The sequence below is a fragment of the Cetorhinus maximus genome, chromosome 20, assembly GCF_964194155.1.
Source record: "Cetorhinus maximus chromosome 20, sCetMax3.hap1.1, whole genome shotgun sequence".
NCBI lineage: Eukaryota > Metazoa > Chordata > Chondrichthyes > Lamniformes > Cetorhinidae > Cetorhinus > Cetorhinus maximus.
The window spans coordinates 38,102,099-38,124,919 of record NC_135898.1 but is presented as its reverse complement, the minus strand read 5'-3'; the positions used below and the strand labels follow the sequence as shown (position 1 = coordinate 38,124,919).

Sequence of the window (22,821 nt, the reverse complement as noted above, 5' to 3'; positions counted from 1 at the left end):
GTGCATTCCAGACCATAACAACTCACCATGTACTATACATATACTTCATGTTGACTCTGGTTCTTTTGGCAAATACCTTAAATTTGTGTCTGGTTACTGACCTTTCTGCCACTTGAAATAGAGTAAATGAGAAGAAACTATCTAAACAGATCCATGATTTTGAACATCTCTATCAAATTTCCTCTTAAACATCACTATTCTAAGAATAACCCCAGTTACCCCAGTCTCTGCACAAATTTATTTAATGCTTCATGGGATTTGGCATCATTGGCAAGGCCAGCAGTTATTACCAACACCTGACTGCCCTCGAGGTGGTGGCAGTGAGCCATCTTCTTCAATTGCTAGTGTTTGTGTGGTGTAGGTACATCTCAGTACTGCCAGGTAGGGAGTTCTGGAATTTTAACCAACCAATGATGAAGGGATGACAATGCATTTCGAGTCAGGATGGTTTGTGGGTTGGAGGAGAACTTGCAAGTGGTGGTGTTCCCATGCTTCTGCTGCCCACGCCTTCTAGGTAGTGAAGGCCATGGGTTTGGAAGGTGCTGTCAAAGGAGCACCGATGAGTTGCTGCAGTGTATCTTGTAGATGCACTGGGCTACCATTCCAAAATCAAATCAACTAAGGAAACGTCTGAGGTCATATAATTAGTTTCTGTGTCCCTTGGCTGAGAACAAAATCTGAAACTAGCTATAGTCCCCAGTCCAGTGGGTCCTGCTGAAAAGTGGAAGTGTGTAATCAGGTAGGAAGGGTAAGGTTCCACTGTGATGTCTTTCATGATCAAATGTCCTACAAACAATCATCGTCTAGGATCAGAATTACCTGGAAAAACTCAGCAGGTCTGGCAGCATCGGCGGAGAAGAAAAGAGTTGACGTTTCGAGTCCTCATGACCCTTCAGCAGAACTGAGTAAAGTTAGGAGAGGGGTGAAATATAAGCTGGTTTAAGGTGAGGGGTGGGGTGGGGGGGGAGAGAAGTTGGGGGGGAGGGGGGGTGGTAGTAGGGACAAGCAAGCAGTGATAGGAGCAGATAATCAAAAGATGTCACAGACAAAGGAACAAAGACGTGTAAAAGGTGGTGATATTATCTAAGAGAATGTGCTAATTAAGAATGGATGGCAGGACACTCAAGGTACAGCTCTAGTGGGGGTGGGGTGGAAAGACTGACAGGGCATTACAGTTATAGATTTAAAAATAATGGAAATAGGTGGGAAAAGAAAAATCTATATAAATTATTGGAAAAAACAAAAGGGAGGGGGAAGAAACGGAAAGAGGGTGGGGATGGGGGAAGGGAGTTCAGGATCTAAAGTTGTTGAATTCAATATTCAGTCCGGAAGGCTGTAAAGTGCCTAGTCGGAAGATGAGGTGCTGTTCTTCCAGTTTGCATTGGGCTTCACTGGAATCATGTTTCTGGGAGGGAGGAGAAGGCGTGAGGGCGGATGCGCGGGAACTGGGCCGGACACGTTTGAGGGCCCTGTCAAGGACCGTGGGTGGAAAACCTCGGTTAAGGAACTCCCAGAAATGATGATAGGGTCCCCCTTGTCCTCACTTATCACCCCACCAGCCTCCGCATTCAAAGGATCATCCTCCGCCATTTCTGCCAACTCCAGCATGATGCCACCACCAAACACATCTTCCCTTCACCCCCCCGGGACACCCTAGTCCACTCCTCCATCACCCCCTACTCCTCAACCCCCACCTATGGCACCTCCCCATGCCCACACAGAAGATGCAACACCTGCCCCTTCACTTCCTCTCTCCTCACTGTCCAAGGGCCCAAACACTCCTTTCCCCTAACTTAGTCTACTGCATTCATTGCTCCCAATGCGGTCTCCTCTACATTGGAGAGACCAAACGCAAACTGGGCGACCGCTTTGCAGAACACCTGTGGTCTGTCTGCAAGAAAGACCCAAACCTCCCTGTCGCTTGCCATTTTAACACTCCACCCTGCTCTCTTGCCCACATGTCTGTCCTTGGCTTGCTGCATTGTTCCAGTGAAGCCCAACGCAAACTGGAGGAACAGCACCTCATCTTCCGACTAGGCACTTTACAGCCTTCCGGACTGAATATTGAATTCAACAACTTTAGATCCTGAACTCCCTCCCCCATCCCCACCCCCTTTCCATTTCTTCCCCCTCCCTTTTGTTTTTTCCAATAATTTATATAGATTTTTCTTTTCCCACCTATTTCCATTATTTTTAAATCTATGCCTGTAATGCCCTGTCAGTCTTTCCACCCCACCCCCACTAGAGCTGTACCTTGAGTGTCCTGCCATCCATTCTTAATTAGCACATTCTCTTAGATAATATCACCACCTTTTACACGTCTTTGTTCCTTTTGTCTGTGACATCTTTTGATTATCTGCTCCTATCACTGCTTGCTTGTCCCTACTACCATCGCCCCCCCCCCACACTTCTCACCCCCCACTCCACCCCCCACCTTAAACCAGCTTATATTTCATCCCTCTCCTAACTTTAGTCAGTTCTGCTGAAGGGTCATGAGGACTCGAAACGTCAACTCTTTTCTTCTCCGCCGATGCTGCCAGACCTGCTGAGTTTTTCCAGGTAATTCTGTTTTTGTTTTGGATTTCCAGCATCCGCAGTAGTTTTTTGTTTTTATCGTCTAGGATCAGCCTGGTCATTGGATGGCTTGAATGTCCCTAGAAAACTACACCCTAGCAGGAAAGTTGGCCTCAGGAATAGAGAAGAAAATTGGTGGGGGTGGGAAGAGCCTCGTTCAAAAACTCAAAAAGATAATAACGAATTTTGTCACTATCAGAAGGTTGACCGCTCAAGTACATATCGTGAAGACACTCTATTAGAAATAAGGGTGAGGCATAAATCAGGGCTTCGGAGAAATCAGTGTGCAGTCATGGAACCCTGGGATGCAGAGTACCCAACCAGTCCCATGTTTCTTAAAGCTTCACAGTTTAGTCTGATGTTACAGCGCCGACTACTTTCACTGAAACAGCTCCTGAATGCTCCATGCCAGTAATAATTGGCAAGCAGATGGTCCAAATTTGATTCTGACTTTGGCAAAAAAGAAACAGCAATCAATTTTGACTCAAAGGCACCAATGGGAAGCTGCAGCAATCAACCAAGGCCCTGCAGCTTCTGAGTGTTGAGAAGAACAGCCAAAGGCTGTAGAACATTTGCAAGAGTTTTCCTCATTCCCAGGTGAGAAATCTACCCCACCAGCACATTTATTGGGACACAGTAACATGTGTCTGTGTGCATGGTTTTTGGGCAGGAGGAAGGGGGTTGTGGTTGTCACAAGGGGAAAAGTATCTTCCCTTCACGAACACAAAATCGTCAGGTTCTGAAGCCTTGGAGCAATACTGTATGATACTTCAGGTTTTCACCAGAGGCAAACAAGTTCATCTATAAGAATCCTGGACAGAAAACAGAGAAGTCAGTGAATGAATAAAATAATTAATGTGTGGTACGCTGACGAGGCAAGTAGAATATTTCTATTGAGCAGATTGGCCCATCAAAGGCAAGCTGCTAAACTGAATTAGCTCCAGATCCCATTTAAATTCAACATGCCCTAAGGCCATGGTTCAACTATAACACTACATGTAAAAAAGTCTATTATCCTATAATGTTTTATATTCTGCTCATATTTTCAGGTAAAAATGTACTCAGTTAACTTGAAGAGGAAAGAGAGACAAAGGAAGTCCTTTTAATTCAAACCACCCCACCATTTTAGGGAAAAAAATACATACAAGAACTTGGGTTGGTTCTTTTGTTCAAAAAAATACATTTCCTGAGCTGTTGGTGGTTGGGGGTCAACTGCTGCATCATCAATGAGGTGATTCCAATCAATTCAATTAGAAACAAGGGTAATGGATAAATCACAGCTTCAGACAAATCTAAGTGCCTGCCTATAGTCCCAGGCCCTGGGATTGCAGATTGCCCAACCAGTACGTACCATGGTTTCCTAAAGCTCTGGATCAGTCCTGTTTAAGAAGGGAGTGAGGCAAAAGACGGGAAATTACAGGCCGATTAGCCTGACCTCGGTCGTTGGTAAGATTTTAGAGTCCATTATTAAGGATGAGATTTCAGAATACTTGGAAGTGCATGGTAAAATAGGGCAAAGTCAGCATGGTTTCATCAAGGGGAGATCATGCCTGACAAATCTGTTAGAATTCTTTGAGGAGGTAACGAGCAGGTTAGACAAAGGAGAGCCAATGGATGTTATCTACCTGGACTTCCAGAAGGCCTTTGACAAGGTGCCGCACAGGAGGCTGCTCAGTAAGATAAGAGCCCATGGTGTTAGAGGCAAGGTACTGGCATGGATAGAAGATTGGCTGTCTGGCAGGAGGCAGAGAGTGGGGGTAAGGGGGTCCTTCTCAGGATGGTGGCCGGTGACTTGTGGAGTTCTGCAAGGGTCAGTGTTGGGCCCACAACTTTTCACTTTATACATTAATGATCTACATGAAGGAACTGAGGGCATTCTGGCTAAGTTTGCAGATGATACAAAGATAGGTGGAGGGACAGATAGTATTGAGGAGGCGGGGAGGCTGCAGAAGGATTTAGACAGGTTAGGAGAATGGGCAAAGAAGTGGCAGATGGAATACAACGTGGGGAATTGTGAGGTCATGCACTTTGGTAGGAAGAATAGAGGCATAGACTATTTTCTAAATGGGGAGAGAATTCAGAAATCTGGAGTGCAAAGGGACTTGGGAGTCCTAGTCCAGGATTCTCTTAAGGTTAACTTGCAGGTTGAGTCGGTAGTTAGGAAGGCAAATGCAATGTTAGCATTTATTTCGAGAGGACTAGAATATAAAAGCAGGGATGTGCTGCTGAGGCTTTATAAGGCTCTGGTCAGACCACATTTAGAATATTGTGAGCAATTTTGGGCCCGTATCTCAGGAAGGATGTGCTGGCCCTGGAGAGGGTCCAGAGGAGGTTCATGTGAATGATCCCAGGAATGAAAGGCTTAACATATGAGGAACGTTTGAGGACTCTGGGTCTATACTTGATGGAGTTTAGAAGGATGAGGGGGGATCTGACTGAAACTTACAGAATACTGAAAGGCCTGGTTAGAGTGGACATGGGGAAGATGTTTCCATTAGTAGGAGAGACTAAGACCCGAGGGCACAGCCTCAGAGAAAAGGGAAGACCTTTTAGAACAGAGATGAGGAGAAACTTCTTTAGCCAGGGAGTGGTGAATCTATGGAATTCATTGCCACAGAAGGCTGTGGAGGCCAGGTCATTGAGTGTATTTAAGACCGAGATAGATAGGTTCTTGATTGGTAAGGGGGTCAAAGGTTACGGGGAGAAGGCAGGAGAATGGGGTTGAGAAACTTATCAGCCACGATTGAATGGCGGAGCAGACTCGATGGGCCGAATGGCCTAATTTCTGCTCCTATGTCTTGTGGTCTTATAGTTCACGGCTTAATCTGAAGTCAAAGCACCACCTCCTGACAACCCCAGCTGCTTTCAGTAAAGCCACTCCAAGCCTGTGATGATGGGCAGATCATCAAGGAGATCCAACTTCTTATGCTTCCCAGGAATCATTTAGCATGTTAAAGTGAATTTAAAAACTCTAAGATAATCCTTCTTTCACATATAAAAAAAGTGAGTAACTGCAATGGTGCAGTGGAAACATGACCTTTGATTCTGGGCTCACATTCATTCCAGGCCGTAAATGAGAGCCTCCTCTCTGCCTGTTATTAAAATCCTAAGTGAAATGAATTTGACCAGTTTCTTCCTGGACCCAATTCCGCAGGAGGACACTGTTCATAACTCAGCAGTAAACTGCCATTCTCAGTGAGTCAGGATATATGAATACCTGGTATGGGAAATAAAAAATGTTGCACAAGTGCAGTAGAGTAGCTGCTTTTTTGAGGCTAGAATTAAACACATTGTAGGTTGAACACAGAAGGAATTTCACCCCACACCTTGTGATTGCATAGCAACTTGCTAGACAGAGGCTCAAAATTAAGTTTAATCTCTGAGAAGTTACATCCGTCACTTTAATGAACATAAATATTTTACAATACAAATTTTCTGTGGCAACTGGCTCTGCCATCTGTATGCTGCACCATTCCCAGCTTTGTGCACAGTCTTGGGTGTGTGTCCCTTTGTCCATTACAGTATCTGATCACTTTGTGTTGTAGGATCAAACAAGGAGTGGTCTTTGAAACATTTTAAAACCACCCAAACTACACACAGCTCTCACCTGCCCATACAGCAGCTTGCAATAAATGATAGCCAAGCGTCTTGTCAAATGGGTAGGCACAAAAAGAATACCAAGTATGCTTTGATCTAGACCTAAAAGACACTGCAGACCCTACAACGGAAGTCTAATGATAAATAATAATGTAGGAATTAGAACTGGAGGCCACTGCACCCTGGTCAGTTAAAGGGTGTGTTAAGCACAGCTTGATAATGGTAACTATCGTTGAAAGCAGGGCTCAAACTAGGAAGCAGTTGAAAACCCATTTGAAAATAGCAAAAGCATAGATCCTCTGATTTTGTCTCAAACAGTGAAATATTAACACTATAAGTACCAGCATCCACCTAAAGACCTTCAAAGCTTCTATACAGCACTTAGAAAACTGAGAAACAAACTAAGTGAAGAATCACTCAAATGTATCCTGCGGATTACCCACTACAACAGATTTGGGGCAGATTGCTGCATAGTACTAAGTGACCTTGTACTCAACCCTCATTTGCTCCAAGTCCTTAAGATCTTGTTAGATGCAGGACAGAATGTTGGTAATGCACATAGTCCAATATTCCATTTCGTTTTTCTCACTGAGGGTATCTTAAAATAACCAGAAAATCTTGCCGGAAGTCATTTATCAGGCTAATGTAACTAATACGTTACATTATAAAACTATATATATCTGCTGAATGCCTGGGATCCTGAATCTCCCAGAAACTCGATACAACATGAGTCCCGCACAGTCCATGTCAGAACCCATAGCTCATAATTATTTCTGAAGGATATTGAAATGCTTCTTTAATTAATTGGAGATGCAAAGTTATTTCTCCTTTAAGTTATTTCGATCTTAGATTAGAGAAGGTAATGGGGAAACTTAATAGATGTGTGCAAAATTGAGGTGTTTTGATAACAGTAGATAGGGAAAAATTGTTTCCACTAGCAGAAGTGTCAGTAGCCAGAGAACACAGAGTTAAGATCATTGGCAAGAGAACCAAGGTGGTGATGGAGATGTTTTACTCTGGTGATCTAGAATGCACTGCCTGAAAGGATGGTGAAAACAGGTTCAAAAATAACTTCCAAAGAAAATTGGATAAATACTTAAAAAGGAAAAAATTGCAGGGCTACGGGGAAAGAACACAGGAATGGAACTAATTGGATAGCTCTTTCAACAGCCAGCACAGGTACAATGCACCAAATTACCTCCTCCTGTGTCGTATGATTCAGTTCAATGGAGGTACTGTCAGCAGATCTTAATCAAAAAGAACAGATATTTATAACGCAATAAAGTGTCCCAAGTCGCCAAGCATTATCAAATAAAATATCACAACAAGCCACATAAGGAGATATTAAGGAAGACCAAAAGCTTGGTTGAAGAGGTAGATCTTAAGGACAGTCTTAAAGGTGGAAAGCAAGGGTTTTTTAAAATTCATTCATGGGATGTGGGCATCGCTGGTTAGGCCAGCATTTATTGTCCATCCCTAATTGTCCTTCAGATGGTAGAGAGATGCAGAGGTGTAGGAAGGGAATTCCAGAATTTAAAGCCTAAGGCAACAAGGGGTGACCACCGATGGTGGAGTAATTAAAATCGGGATGCTCAGGAGGCCAGAATTACAGGAGCGCAAATGTCTCGGAAGTTTGTGGGGCTGGAGGAGATTCCAGAGATAGTGAGGGGCAAGGCTATGGAGGGATTTGAAAACGAAGGACATTGCTTGATTGGGAGCTAATGTAGGTTAGTGAGCACAGGAGTGATAGGTGAACAAGACTTGGTGTGAGCTGAGACACGGGTAGCAGCGTTTTGAATGACCTCAAGTTTATGGAGGGTAGAATGTGGAAGACCAGCCAGGAGTGCATTGTATCAGTAACTCAGAGGGTGTATAGGTTGAAACATTGGTACTTATAACCATGAACTATAGTTACCATCATCAGTAGATTAGTAAAACAACTGAAGCAGCATGATATTCTTGATCCAAATGGCGATGGTGACATCAATCTTCTATTTCTCATTGACTTGCTTTATTTTTACCTACTAACCAGTTTTTTGCAGAAACCACTACTGCAATTAAAAAAACCCGAGAGCAATCATTTACATAATCTCCATATATTTCACAACTAGGAAACTGCCCATGCAGGTGAGGTGTCCAAAATACAACAAAGGTGAACTAAGGAAGACACATCAACAGGGACTTCGCAATTGGTATCAACTGACATTATACAGGTTCACAACACCAGATATTGCCCCAATACAATTACAAAGAGGAAGACAGCCTGGGCAAAGAAAGCAATGAGAGAGAAATTCCATGGCAGGTATTAAATTCATTGGCCACAAGATTGGAGGATTGGCAGTTCTGAATGCAATGCAGCAAAGTTGTTGACTATATAAGTTTTGTTTTTAAATTTTGATTGTGGGGATTACTTCACAAAACGAGATGAACTAGTTGTAACAAAGGGAGGTTCAGCATAACTGATAGAGGAGAGGTAAGATAATATTGAGCAATTTTTAGATTGCTAAAAAAATACTAGTTACTGCTTTTCATTGTTTTCAAGTGCTGAAATTGAAAAAGACCTTTAAGGCTGAACAGAAATTGAGACGGGTATAATGCTGGCTAGCAAGCTACCCTCAGAATTCAGAAAGCCATGTTACTATAGAAACCTCATTGTGAAGGGATGCATATTTTCCGTACCAATACTGAGATACACTTAAAACTGTTGCTCTGCAGCTACTAGGAAACATGTGTGATTAAGACTTACTAATTTACTGTAATCAATCAATTTAAAGGGAAAAGCAAGTAGGCAGCATATACTTGCAGCACACTTCTGTAACGGAGTTGAAGAAATATAATTCATATTCACACATGACAGAGGGCTGTTGCATTCTTGAGGCCATTCTCAATCTGGGGGGCTGAGGGACAAAGCAGAATTCCTCTTGTGATGCATCCTCATATCACCGGTGTCAGTGTGATTAGCCTTTTTAGGGATTTGGGCCTCCCTACATCTAGTTTCTGTTAGTGATTGCTAAAACTGAGATTTACCCTGGTTCAGTCATAGAAAATGTGAAATTAGCTGGCTAAATTTGACAAATTCAAATATTTTTTGTTACCACATAGCATTCTGGCCAATATTTATCCCTCAGTCAACAACTAAAAAAAAGGGAAATAGCTAATCACCACCACATTGTTTGTAAGATCTTTCTGCGTGCAAATTGGCTGCCACAGTTCCTACAGTGGACTACACTCGAAAAAAATACAAAAGCAAAATACTACAGATTCTTTTAAGCTGAAATAAAAACAGAAAATGCTGGAAACGCACAGCAGGTCAGACAGCATCCATGAAGGGAAAAGCAGTTAAAGTTTCAGGCCAATGAGCTTTCACAGACCTGAGAAAGGTTAGAGGCATGCTAATTCTTAACCAAGCAAAGAGCCAGCGCAAGTGGGGGAGAGAAGGAAATAGCAAAAGGTCTGTGAAAGGGTGGCAGACAGGAGTGGTTGAATGACAAAAGGGACATTATGATGGAAGGCAAAAGGGGAAAGAGGTGATAACAGTTACTCAGCAATTTCCTTGCATCTTTTTCAATTCAGTATATTGAATTTGCTGTTCACAATGTGGCCTCCTCTACACTGGAGACCAAACAAAGATTTGGTCATCACTTTGCTGAACATCTCCATTCAGTCCGCAAGAGTGACCCAAAACATCTGGTCACTTAGCATTTTAATTCTACATCCCACTGTCACTCTGGCCTCAACCTAATACACGGTTCTAATGAAGCTCGATTAGGCACTTGAGTAACCTTCCAGATTTAACACTGAGTTCAACAATTATCACTGTTCCCCCTTTTTTGGGTTCTGCTGTTGCCATTTACATCTCCTCTAGACCCATCTTTTGTTTCTTTACTTGTCCCATTGTCAACCCCTTTTGCCTTTCACCATCATGCCTTTTTGTCATTTAATCACTTCTTACTTCCACTCTTATCACAGAACTTCATTTCCCTGCCTCAGTACTTGCTTAAATATGTCCCCAAACATTTATCAGATCTAACGAATGATCATCCACCTGAATCATTAACTCAAGTTTCTCTCTCCACAGTTGGATTTGATGGAAAAAAGTAATTTATTGATTATAAAGGGCTTTGCAAATGTCCTCGGGTCATGAAAGGTGCTATATAAACACAAGTCTTTCTTCTCTTTTGTCCTTTTCTCATATTAATCTGCCAGTAAAATGAATATACAATATTTTCCAGGTTTCTCACCAGTTGAAAGTATGAACAGAAAGTTTTGCCTGCCTGTGCAAACCCTAAAGGCTCCAGTAAATTTTGAGCTAAATCTAAACAAACTCTGGATCCTTTGAGAGCAATGCTCATGTTATTTTGCAGGTCTCTGAAAGACATCTCTGCTTTGTGGAATGTCAATCTGCATTAGGTTGCCACCAGGACACTATATATGTCTGTAATGCCTGGAAAATACAGCAGGCATCTGGGTACCAAATGCCAGAAATTCAGGCTCAACCTGCTTGGTGGATATGATTGATAAAAAAGAAAGTTTTTTGCGCTGCTAAGAAAGGTTCTGGGGCTTCTTCAAAGGGAATTGATTAATGAGCCAGTTGTATGGCTCAAATCGACCTATGTGAGGGGCTTGGTGCCTTCAGTTCACGTCCACATAACCAAAATGCTGGGGCCAATGTCCTGCTTTATCTGAAATTCTGCAGGCAGGGTAGAAATTAAGGGGAGGAGAAAGCTTAGGTATTGAAAGTTGGCTCCCAACTTAAATTGCTCCTGTGGCCATTTCTTTTTACTTAGACCATAAGTGCTTTCAGCCTCAGTTGGACAGGCTGACACTGTGGATTCCACACCCCCATTCCCCACTTTTTGATGGCAAGATCAGGAGGCTATGGCGGACAACTCCTCATCCGGTGAATGCTTCAGCAGCATAACAACAATTTGCATTTATAAAGTACCTTTAGCATAATATAATATCCCAAGATGCTGCACAGGAGCTTTGTCAAGCAACATTTGACACTGAGTTACGTAAGATGATACTAGGGCAGATGGCCAATATCTTGGCCAAAGAGGTAGGTTTTAACAAGCATCTTGAAAGAGAAAAGAGAGGTGGAGAAGTGGAGAGGTTTCAGGAGGGAATTCCAGAACATAGGGCCCTGGCAGCTGAAGAGATGACCAATGGTGGAGTGATTAAAACTCGGGATGCCCAAGAGGTCAGAAACTTCATTCCACGCATGACATGCACTTCTGCTTATGGGAGCTGACACCTGCAGCGACCAACAGTAAGAGTGTACTGGCAGAGCTGTCTGAATTGTAACAGAGACATTATTCTCTTTGAAATGGTCATGAAAAATTTCTATCGTCATTTTATGTCTATTGCCTTGTAATAGGTTGCACTTGATCTGCTACAGCTCAAATTAGTCTACTTTCAACGTCCATTTAGAAACATGGAGCAGTAAAGTTTGGGCAGTTAATAGCTTAAACAAGAAGCATTGTTCACTGAATTGTCTCAATTGTAAATGCCATAATGGGAAGTATATACATAGTTACTAGCCTGAACTCTTCAGTATTGATGCTCCATCATGCAGCCTGCAGATACTAAGCACCAGTGCCACTCGGTCACTCACTGGCAGTACTGATTAGAATATAAGCATTGCAGTCTCCAATTTATTATGGGGATGCATTATTTGCCTCCTCACCCTTTTCAATTTCAGGGAATGCAACAAATTTGAAAACAAATTTGACAGCAGAGATAGGCATCAGAGGCGAGTGGTAAAGAGGGTGTCTAGAGGTTTCTCAAACGTATACCATGGCGGGGTGAGAGTTGGGCGGGGAAGGTGGAGCAGGCAGGAAAAAGAGAGACAAAGAGAAACCTATCTTTAGATTGAAACCAAACAACTAAAGAAATTTGCACCTACAGAATTTGTGGAGCACAAATGTCCAACTTACTCAGATCCAGAAAGAATATGCACATGGCGAAGAAACCTCAACAGGAGTACTGCTGGAGTTCGATCAGCTAAAAAGCACACAGCTCATTGTAAAGAGCATTGATAATCTTTCTACTGTTTGTCTAATTGGAACCATCCTCACTGTTTAAAGCATTAGCATGTAGAGTTATCAGGAACTGAGTGGAAAGAATCTGGGTTCCATTTGAGCCAGGCAGGCTGACCATGTGTGTGTGTCATCAACAGTCCCTTGAAGTATTACCAAGTCTGCTAAAGAGAGTTGATTGCAATGTTTCCTCTAGATTTTCTTTGGACCGAGCAGACTACAAACACCTCTAAGCACTGCTTTCTTGTCTGTGGGCAGCTAGCATTCTAAAAGTCACTGAACTTTCACAACATTGTGAGCAGCCTGTTTAGTGGGTGGTACATTCCACATCACTAAAGAGAACACTGGATGACTCTGTTTCAAACTCCCATCAGCAAGCATATCAACTTCAAGTCAGCTCAATTCCAAAAAAGAGAATTTTTACTTTTCCTCTTCCCTCTTTTATACTCTCTCCTCAAAGAGGACAGTCACTAGGCAACATACAAGTGAGGGGGTCCTTTAAAACTAATACAAAATATCCCAGTTACATGAATATATACCAATGTTTTAAATACATTTGACACCCTTTTGTCTCTCCTGGCTAGACTGGGGAAGGGAAGGTGCTCTCCTTTTTTCTACTTCTATACGCTGGTTCCATCCTCCTCCCCAAGAACCTCTCCGCAAGGATATTGGTCCCAGTCCTTTTGAGGTGCAATCCATCCCTTTTTAATTGGTGCCTCCAGCCCCAAGCCCCAAGAGTCTGAAGTCCTCCTTCCTGTATCGTGCTAAAAGCCACACACTGATCCTCCCTATCCGGCTATTTCTACTCTCACTAGTGTGTGGACTGGAAGTAATCCAGAAATTACGATTTTCAAGGTCCTACCTTTTACCTTCCTTCATCGCTCTTGAAAATCTCACCTCAGGATCTCAATATCTGCTCTCTCTCTCTCTGTCGTTGGTACCAACATGCACAACAACTTCTTCTCCCTGCAGGATATTCTCCATCCTGTCCTTTACCCTGGCACCAGAGAGGCAGCACACCATGCAGGACTCATGAAGACCGTTACAGAAATGCCCGTCTGTCACCCTGACTATGGAATCTCCTACAACAACCTCATTTCCACTTTTTGCTGTTCCATCCTGTGCAGTCCCTTGCCCAATGGTGCCATAATTTGGGCTACGCTCCTTCAGGATAAAATCATCCCAGCAGTCTCAAATACTGAGTGAGTACCTGTTTGAGAGTGACACACGCATTGAAGACTCTTGCACCTCCCACCTCTTCTTACTCTTCCGGATGGCCACCCCCCCCCTACTATCCTGGCCTCTCCCTCCCTCGGAAATCCTGAGCTTGAGCTGAAGCAGCTGGTGACACTTCCTACACACGTGGTCACCCAAATCAGATCTCAAGATGCACATCCATGATGTAGAAAAAACTCTGTTCCCTATTCAACAGTTTGGTTAGAGCCCTGTTTAGACTATCAATTTTAATGAATACCTCTGGGCTGGTTTTGCATTTATACTCTTACAAATTCACTTACTGCTGGACTAACCTTAACACCCAATTTGAAACAAATACCCTAGTTTAGAGAGAGAAAAAAATATTCACCAACCAATCACTTACTATCTTCTTCCCTGTGATGTCACACTGATTTTCTTTATAATGCAGTCAGTCAGACTGTCTCTCTCCAAGTCTGCTCCGCCCTTGCTGTGCTCTCTCCGTTCCTTTATCACTCTTTCCAGTCTCGCTGTCTCTTTCCCATCCCATTCCTTTATAGCTCTCTCTAGTCTCGCTGTTTCTCTCCCATCCCATTCCTTTATAGCTCTCTCCGGTCTCGCTGTTTCTCTTGCATCCCATTCCTTTATGCCTCTGCCCACTCACGCTGTCTCTCTTCCATCCCATTCTCTCTCTCTCTCTGGTCTCGATGTCTCTCTCCCATCCTGTTCCTTTATAGCTCTCTCCGGTCTCGCTGTGATTCTCCCATCCAGTTCCCTCTCTCCAGTCTTGCTGTCTCTCCTCCCCCCCCATTCCTTTATAGCTCTCTCCACTCTTGCTATGCTCTCTCCCATCCTGTTCCCTCTCTCTGGTCTTGCTGTCTCTCTCCCATCCTGTTCCCTCTCTCTGGTCTTGCTGTCTCTCTCCCATCCTGTTTCCTTAGAGGTCTCTCAGGTCAATGCTGGTCATTTTTCTGCTACCTGATGCAGCAAACTAGAATGAGACGGCTTGAATTTGCAAGCTAATCTCATATGAAAATGTAACATGTAACAAAACTAAATGAGCCTCTGTTCATTTGTTCATTGTCTCCACTTTTTGGGGCTGCTTTAGTGCTTGTGTTTTCCATTTACTTAGACAACAAACCAACTGGACACCAATTGTAACAAAAACATTAGTAGCAGTCCTAATGCCAGATCAGGTAACACAGGGAGAGTCTCATCTGCAAATTGGAAAAGAAGTGACTTGCAATCTAGTTGAAGCTAAACTACATTTTTGCTTATGAGCAGCCATGTCTCACACTGTAGGCTACAGACAGCACAGAATTAGTTACTGACGCAATCAAGCTAATCCCTCTCCTCCCAGGGCAGTACTAGATTCTCTTTTAATATCTTTTTAATATGTCAATATTAAACCTCATTTTTCTTAATTTGATGCTTTACCTTCTTGCTGTGGGCATGAACGTTCGCTGAGAATCAGATCAAAGGAACCAGAAAGGGAGCAAGTGGTGATGGAATTAAGCTTGAAACTATTTGGCTTCCAATTTATAGACACGACTGGCTTTAAATAAAATATATTCTCATATGTCAACAGATTTTATTTTTCACATTGTTCAGAGAAAGGTGACAGGCAACATATTAAATATTAAACTTTGAAGCCTGCGAAAAACCTTTCAAATTGCATGTTTACAAAGCTAGGCCATAGCACCACCTGATGGTCAATATAAGCAAACGCAGCCCTTTAAAATAGCATTTGCTGCAAACTACAGTAAACAAACCGCTTCCAGAAAGGACAAGCCTCAATTTTTCTAACACTTTGTGTTAGCATAATGGATGGGTGCTTATTTGTCTCAGTCTTACCAGTCTTTGAACCGAGATTTTAAGGGTTTCTCCAACCCTTTTCCTGTATGGGAGTTCCAATGATGTGTTGATATGGGGACAATAAATGGGAAGAAAATAATTGAACCAGATGCTAAGGAGAAAAATTCTCCTGCACAGGAATTCTTAATTGAATAGGTTCTCGGTAAACATCTCCAAGGTCATGATTTGTAGCTTGTTAAGACCACTAACAATGACTGGGATATGCACCATCTTTTCACCTCTTTGGCAGTTTGAGCGCTTGTCAAAGCAAGCAGTAGGAAACAACTCAAAATTCAGCACAAGTTAGCAATCTTGGTTGGAGAAGTCAATGGGTGGGCCCAGCTTGGAGGATTCATCCAAGGTCGGGCGGAGTTCAAGGCCCAGTTATGAAGAGAGGGCTGTGGAGTTGAACTGGCTTGCGCTGGAATAAAAATTTATTGCTGGAGGGGTAGGATGTGATACAGATCTTCAAAATGCAAGAGGCATATGTTATGTCGCTTCTAACGGGCTGTTGGACTTGCACTCCATATTTCATATTTCTGTTCTGGTTTGAATTTCAGGAGTGGGATCTACGAACCAGCTCCCAGTGTTTGTGCCATCAGATCTGGCTCCTTTAACCTAGTATCAGACTGACTGACCCATGAACAATTGGGAATCCACCAGGGTAAGGAAGTCAGAAGCCAGATTCAGCAACACATAAACACTGGGTGACCCCTATTCAATGCAGATCTCATGACATTGCAACTAAAAGGGCAACCTGCATGAGGATAGACAAGTATAAAATTTTAAAAATCTCATTGCAGACTTTTGGTCAGAGAAATACCCCATTCCCAAGCAGTAAACACACTCCCAGCAAAACCAATTGATGCTGCTTGGATTAATTCATTTACAAAGATTAACATCGGACTGTAACAATTATGTACAAACAGATTATCAGGTACTTTTCAGGATCCCCAAGGTCCATTTGCTGTGTGGTAATGGGATGTCGGGAGGTAAAGGGGAGACAGGAGGTAAGAGTTGAATAGTGAGAATAAGTGCTCTGAAATTGGGGTTTTGGTTTGGAGATGGGGAAGGGGCAATCAAGAAGTATTTACACAAATACACTGATGAGGAGATGAAATGTATGGCATAGTCCACAATTCGGTCTGTGGAAAGAGCCTTGGTAGACCTAAAGGCCATTTCTCTCACCACACCCATGTTCAGACATACTGTTGGGGCAGTGTAGTGTCAGCTTCATTCTACAACTGGCCCTGATTTCATTTTTCACTTCTGGCATCATAATCACATTGGACACTGCGTATTCAACATGGATATGATGCCAGAAGTGGAAAAGTGTGCTATTTCCCAATGAGATCCTTCATCCTCTTGAACAGAAATCACAAATATGATTTAAACAAAAACACCAAGAGGAAGGACCCAGACCTGAACCATATCCAAATACAGCAAGATTAGCTCTGCACAGATATTCCAGAGAACTGGAAATATGAAGCTGGACAAAGGTACAAGGGCCAGTCTATTGATTCATGACCCAAAGGCAAATCCACAGCAAGTAATCTTTTAGAACAGGAATTACTACAACTGCAGCAATAACAGTTAGCATTTATATAATCCCATTAACATAGAAAAATGCTTCTAAGAGCTTCACAGAGGACCAAGCCAAAATAGGATATTAAGAGGGTGAATAAAAGCTTGGTTAAAGGGATGAGCATTAAGCAATGCAGTAAAGAAGGAGAGGAAGGAGAATGTGCAGAAAAGGGCCCAAGTGGCTTAAAGAATGGCCTCCAATAATTGGACAAAAGGAGGTGGGGGTGCACTAAAGGTTGAAGTCAAGAGGGGGGAGTTCAGGGGAGAGGAATTATAGCACTAGAGGAGATTAGAAATTTTATTAAAGGTGCTATAGAAATGTAAGTTATTATTCTTAGAACAGGAAAATGGAGGAATAAAAAATTACTAAACACTTTATCAACAACTTATATTTATATCAGATCTTGAATGTAAAAAAAATCCCAAGATGCTTCAATATAACATTGAGCCACATAGCGAAATATTAGGTTAAATGATCAAAAGCTTGGTCAAAGAGGTAGGTTTTAAGGAGTGTCTTAAAGGAGAAAAGCGAAATAGAGAGGCGGAGAGGTGTAGTGAGCGAATTCCAGAGCTTGGGGCCTGGGCAACAGAAGGCACGACCACAAATGGCAGAGGGATTAAACTGGGGATGCTCAAGAGTCCAGAATCAGATGAACGCAGATATATTGGAGGATTGGTGGTTGGGGAAGATTATGGAGGCAGGGAGATCATGAAGGAAAATGAAAACAAAATGAGAATTTTAAAGTCAAGACAGGGAACCAATGTAGGTCAGTGAGCTTGGGGTGATAGGTGAACAGGACGTGGTGCGAACAAAGGCACAGGCAGAAGAGTTTTAGATGATATCAAGTTTGTAGAGATTAGAATGTGGGAGACCAGCCAGGGGCACATTGGAATAGTCAAGTCTAGAAGTAACATAGGCATTATAGGGGTTTCAGCAGCAGATGAGCTGAGGCAGAAGTGTTACACATGTTACAGAAGTAGAAATAGGTAGTCTTAGTGACAACGTGACTGTGTGGTCAGAAACTTATCTTGGGGTCAAATATGACACCAAGGTTAAGAACATTCTGAGTTAATCTCAGACTGTTGCCAGGGAGAGGGATGTTGTCGGGGAGAGGGATGTTGCCAGGGAGAGAGGTGGAGCTAGTAGCTCCGGAATGGAGTTTGGAGTGGGGACCGAAAACAATGGCTTCAGTCTTCCCAATATTTAAATGGAGGAAATTTCTGTTCTTCCAGTGCTCAATGTCAAATAAGCATTTTGATTATTTAACAACAGTGGAGGAGTTGTGAGAGATGGTAGTGAGTTCAATCTCGGTGTCAACAGAATACAAGTGAAAATTAATAAAAACAGAAGGTGCTGTTTTGTCAGGTCTGTCAGAATCTGTGGAGAGAGAAACTGTGTTAATGTTTCGAGTCGAATATGACTCTTCCTCAGAACCCTAAAATCTTATGCCGTGCTTTCGAATGATGTTGTCAATGGGCAGCATGTAGATGAGAAATAGAAAGAGACCAAGTAGATACTTGGGGCAGAAGAGGAAACAGTGTGGGAGCAGGAAGGGAAGCCATTTCAAGACATTTTCTGGCTATGATTAGATAGGTAAGAATGGAAGTGGGTGAAAGTAGCTCCACCTAGCTGGACGACAGTGGACAAGTGTTGGAGAAGGATGGTGTGGTGAACCACGTCAAGGGCTGCAAATAGGTTGAGAGAGAAAAAAGGAGGAATAGCTTACTTTTGCAACAAATCACATAGGATGTCGCTTGTGATCTTCATAAGAGCTGTTTTGGTGCTGTGAGAACATGAGGGATAGCTGCTAGCTCTAGCTTTTAACTATGCTGCTTTCGGGGTTTTTTTTGTTTGTTCATGGAATGTGGGCATTGCTGGCTCTGCCGGCATTTGTTACCCATCCTTAATTGCCCTTGAGAAGATGGCAGTGAGCTGCCGCCTTGAACTGCTGCAGTCCCTGTGGTGTAGGTACACCCACAGTGTTGTTAGGAAGAGAGTTCCAGGATTTTGACCCAGCGACAGTGAAGGGACAGTGATATAGTTCCAAGTCAGGATGGTTTGTGGCTTGGAGGGGAACTTGCAGGTGGGTGGTGTTCCCATGTGTCTGCTGCCCTTGTCCTTCTAGGTGGTAGAGGGAGTGGCTCAGAAGGTTCTGTTGAAGAAGCCTTCACAAGTTGCAGCAATACATCTTGTAAATGGTACACACTGCTGCTTGTGTGACAGTGGTGGAGGCAGCGAATATTTAAGGTGGTGGGTGGGTGGGGTGCTGATTAAGCGGGCTGCTTTGTCCTGGATGATGTCAAGTCTCTTGAGTGTTGTAGGAGCTTCACTCATCCAGGCAAGTGGAGAGTATTCCAGCATACTCCTGGCTTGTGCCTTGTAGATAGCGGACAGACTTTGGGAGTCAGGAAGCGAGTTACTTCCCACAAAATTCCCAGCCTCTGACCCACTCTTGTTGGCACAATAAAAATATGTCCAAGATTGCAGTTGATACGAAACCAAGAGTTAACATAATTGAGAAAGAGAATAAATTCAAAAGCATCGATACATAGCAAGTGAAGATATGATGGTATACTTTGGATGCAAGGTGAGAACACAATTTTAATTTAAATAGGCATAGATTTTTTAAAAAGGGCATTACAGGGTGGCAGGGTTGGAATTTAATGGTCTAGGAATGCAAGTCACCAGAATTTAGTTAATTGATGCAAAAGCATTTACAAGGGCTAATAGGATGCTGGGTTTCATCATGAGTAGAATAGAATACAGAAAGAAAGAAGTCCTCCTGCAGTTACACAGAATGCTGAGATTAAGTTTCTTTGGTAATAATAAAAGACTTGGTAAATTATTTTCCTTAGAGGTGAGGAGCTTAAAGGGGATTTAACATAACAAAGGAAATTAATAAGGAGACAACTCTGTCCTCGAGTCAGAAAATTTAAAAAAAAGTTGGTCAAAAACAATTTGTGGGAGAAAATTTCTTTACACAAACAAACAGTTGGAGAATGGGGGAAGCATCGTTTCAGAAGGCAGAAGATGACAAGGGAGTTAAAGGCTATTGGGTATAGGTGGGAATGTGGAGTTAAGGCCACAATCAGATCAGTCATGATCTTATTGAACAGCAGAGCAGGCTCAAGGGGCTGAATATCCTACTCCTCCTCCTAATTCATATATTCATATGTACATTAACTAGGAATTTCAACAATTTACATTTATATAACTCCTTTAGTATAGCAAAATGTCCTAAGGCACTTGACAAAAGTGTGATCAATAAATACTTGATACCAACCCATAGAATGAGATAGCAAGACAGATGACCAAAAGCTTGGTTCGAGAAGTAGGATATGAGGAGCATCTTAAAAGGAGAGGAGAGAGAAGTAAAGGGGCAGGGGGGGTTCAGGGAAGGAAGCGTAAGGCCTGGCAGCTGCAATCACAGCCGCCAATAGTGGAAACATTGAAATTGGGGGGACGGGCAAGAATTGGAAAAGCAAAGGGGTCTTGAAGAATAGTAGGGCTTGAGGAGGTTACAGAGATAAAGAGGAGCAAGGCCTTGGAAGGATTTGAAAACAAGGAGGGATTTGAAATAGATGTGTTGCCGGACCAGGACCCAGGTATAGGTCAGCAAGCACGGGGCGATGGGTGTGCGGGACTCACTGGGTAAAAAAGAGATACCCTTACTTTTGGAGTAAGTATCTATTACAAGATATAGAAAAAAATGAAGAAATTGGAATTAAAAAGATAGAGCTGCTATGGCTAACAAAATGTTTCAATTAGCTTGAGAGGTCTATTCATGTTACTTATCAGAAACACAGACATTGGGGTGAAGAAGTGCGGAAGGTAAAAGTAGTTAAAAAGAGCACAACAGATAGTCAGTAAAAAGGTGCTTATACTGACGTCTATTTTTCCTTAACAGATTAATTCCCAGGGTTCATATGCTATATTTTGTTACATTAACAGGACGCATAAAATCAGAAGTGAGTAACAAGAAGGCCATGGAATGATTTGTAAACAAGAATAGGGAGTTAAAAAGTCACCAATTGAAACCTAACTCTATTTCTCTTTTCATAGATGTTGGCAGGCCTACTAAATATTTCCAGCATTTTCTGTTTTTATTTCAAATTTCTAGCATCCACAGTATTTTGCTTTTACAAGATGCAGATAACAATATTTAGGTGTCATATTCAACAGCCTGCATTAGAGCCTTGGGAGTTAATTGGGAAAATTTTACATTGAACACAAATGAGTAGCTACTAGCTACAAGCAAGTACCATAGGTCACACATTTTTCAAGGTTTTGTGTAACTTCAAATAAATCTCAAAACATTATACTAATTAATTAACCATCCAAGCAAATGTTGGAGTTCCTATCAGTTGATTAAGAATTTATCAAGGTAAAGCATTTTCCTTCCTCTATAAGTACAAGAACTGCATTGACTTCTGCAACTAACGTTGTATTGTTCCATGAGGAAAGATCCTCACACAACTCCTAAATCAGCACTAAGGTTTCTTTGTCAAACCAGCATGTATACAATATTCTGTATTCAAAGCAAATCATCAGATTAACAGATACAACTAATTAGGACTAAATCAAAATATCCATTAACCATTTTACACCTTTGTCTTCTTACCGTTGTACTTCTATTCCGAAGTAGCTTATCATTGTGACACTTATAAAAGTTCTTCACAGAAATTCAATAGGAAGTAGAATATTTGCAGTATTTTGCTTTTGTATTGTTTGTTCAGCCAATGCTTTTTGGTTTCAACTGCTGCTTGTGTACAGTATCATGAACTGCAGATCCTCAGAACCAACCGACACCGGAAACACACTAAACTGAAAATTCACTGTGAACTGTAAGGTTTGTGTAACAGACTAGTGTAAAATCAAGAGGGCAAAAAAATATCAGGGATTTCTTTAGGGTAATCGGTAAATTAGAATTCAGCACAACAGGCATAAAGAACTGAAGAGAAACATGGGCTGGTCAGTCTCTCAGCAAGTTTTACGCATTGCATTCAACGCCACATTGATACGATATTTATAATGTATAATAATACGATAACTATATTCTGGCGTGGATGGGGAGGTTACATAAGTTAGCCTATTTGCAATACTCTACAAGAAGTTTGATGTTGTTTGAGGGCACGTCTGGGCTCAGCTATCATGTCCTCCATGACTTAATATGCAATCTGCACTCAAGTTTAGGCTTATATATGAAAGGTCATCAATTGAGTGAGGTCTTGTAGGGCTGTGGAAGCACTGTGGGAGCATGAACTACTGTCAAGGGGGGAAAAAAAGGCACTGGGGATGGGTGAACAGAAAAAGCACTTCCACATTCATGCTGTGAGCTATTAGTCATAACACCCAAGCTTGCTTTTTCTTAATGTCCATGGTATTTCCTGACTTTTTGGGGGAAATAATTAATAGCTCCTTTGTCAGGGGTTCAATGGTGAGCGCAGATTAAAAACTCTAGCAGTCTTCCTTGTGTGACATCATGGGCCCACTTTTGCTCTTTTTATCTACATAATCATTGTTCTTGAGTGCAGTAGACTTTTACCACCTATCACTTCTCAGTAATGAATGCTAAGCATGGGAATGGGAGGCAATAGCAACGCTGTTTAATTTGGCTTCCATTACAGTCTCAATTACATGACAGAATATCAGAACAATGTATAATCTTGTAAGGATTTAAAATTATGATCTCACCATCTTTCAAAGTTTCCTTTGTTAAACCTCTTCCATAGCGCTGGTCGTACGTCATGTAGCTATCAGATGAGAACTGGTAGACCTGGGTAGAAAAATTTTAATTAGGACCAAGTGTCAGCACTCATTTCATTTAAAATATCTGCTGGCTACTAAAAGAGCTAAATAAACTCAATTAAAAGTTAAATGGAATCGGCAGGATTTACCTGCAGAAAATATCAAAGTTCAAATGCCCACACAAAAAGATGGGAGAGGATGAAAGTGGGAAATAAAAATAAAAATACCTGG

At 42.1% G+C, this 22,821-nt stretch overlaps 1 protein-coding gene across 1 annotated transcript in view; it reads right to left on the bottom strand.

Annotated features, from left to right (window-relative positions):
- The window catches only part of ipmkb (inositol polyphosphate multikinase b), a 104,587-nt gene that overhangs the window by 7,389 nt on the left and 74,377 nt on the right, over window positions 1-22,821 (bottom strand). The window contains exon 5 of the mRNA XM_078565915.1: window positions 22,537-22,618. Within this exon, the coding sequence (XP_078422041.1) occupies window positions 22,537-22,618 (82 nt within the window). The remainder of the gene's footprint in view (window positions 1-22,536; window positions 22,619-22,821) is intronic.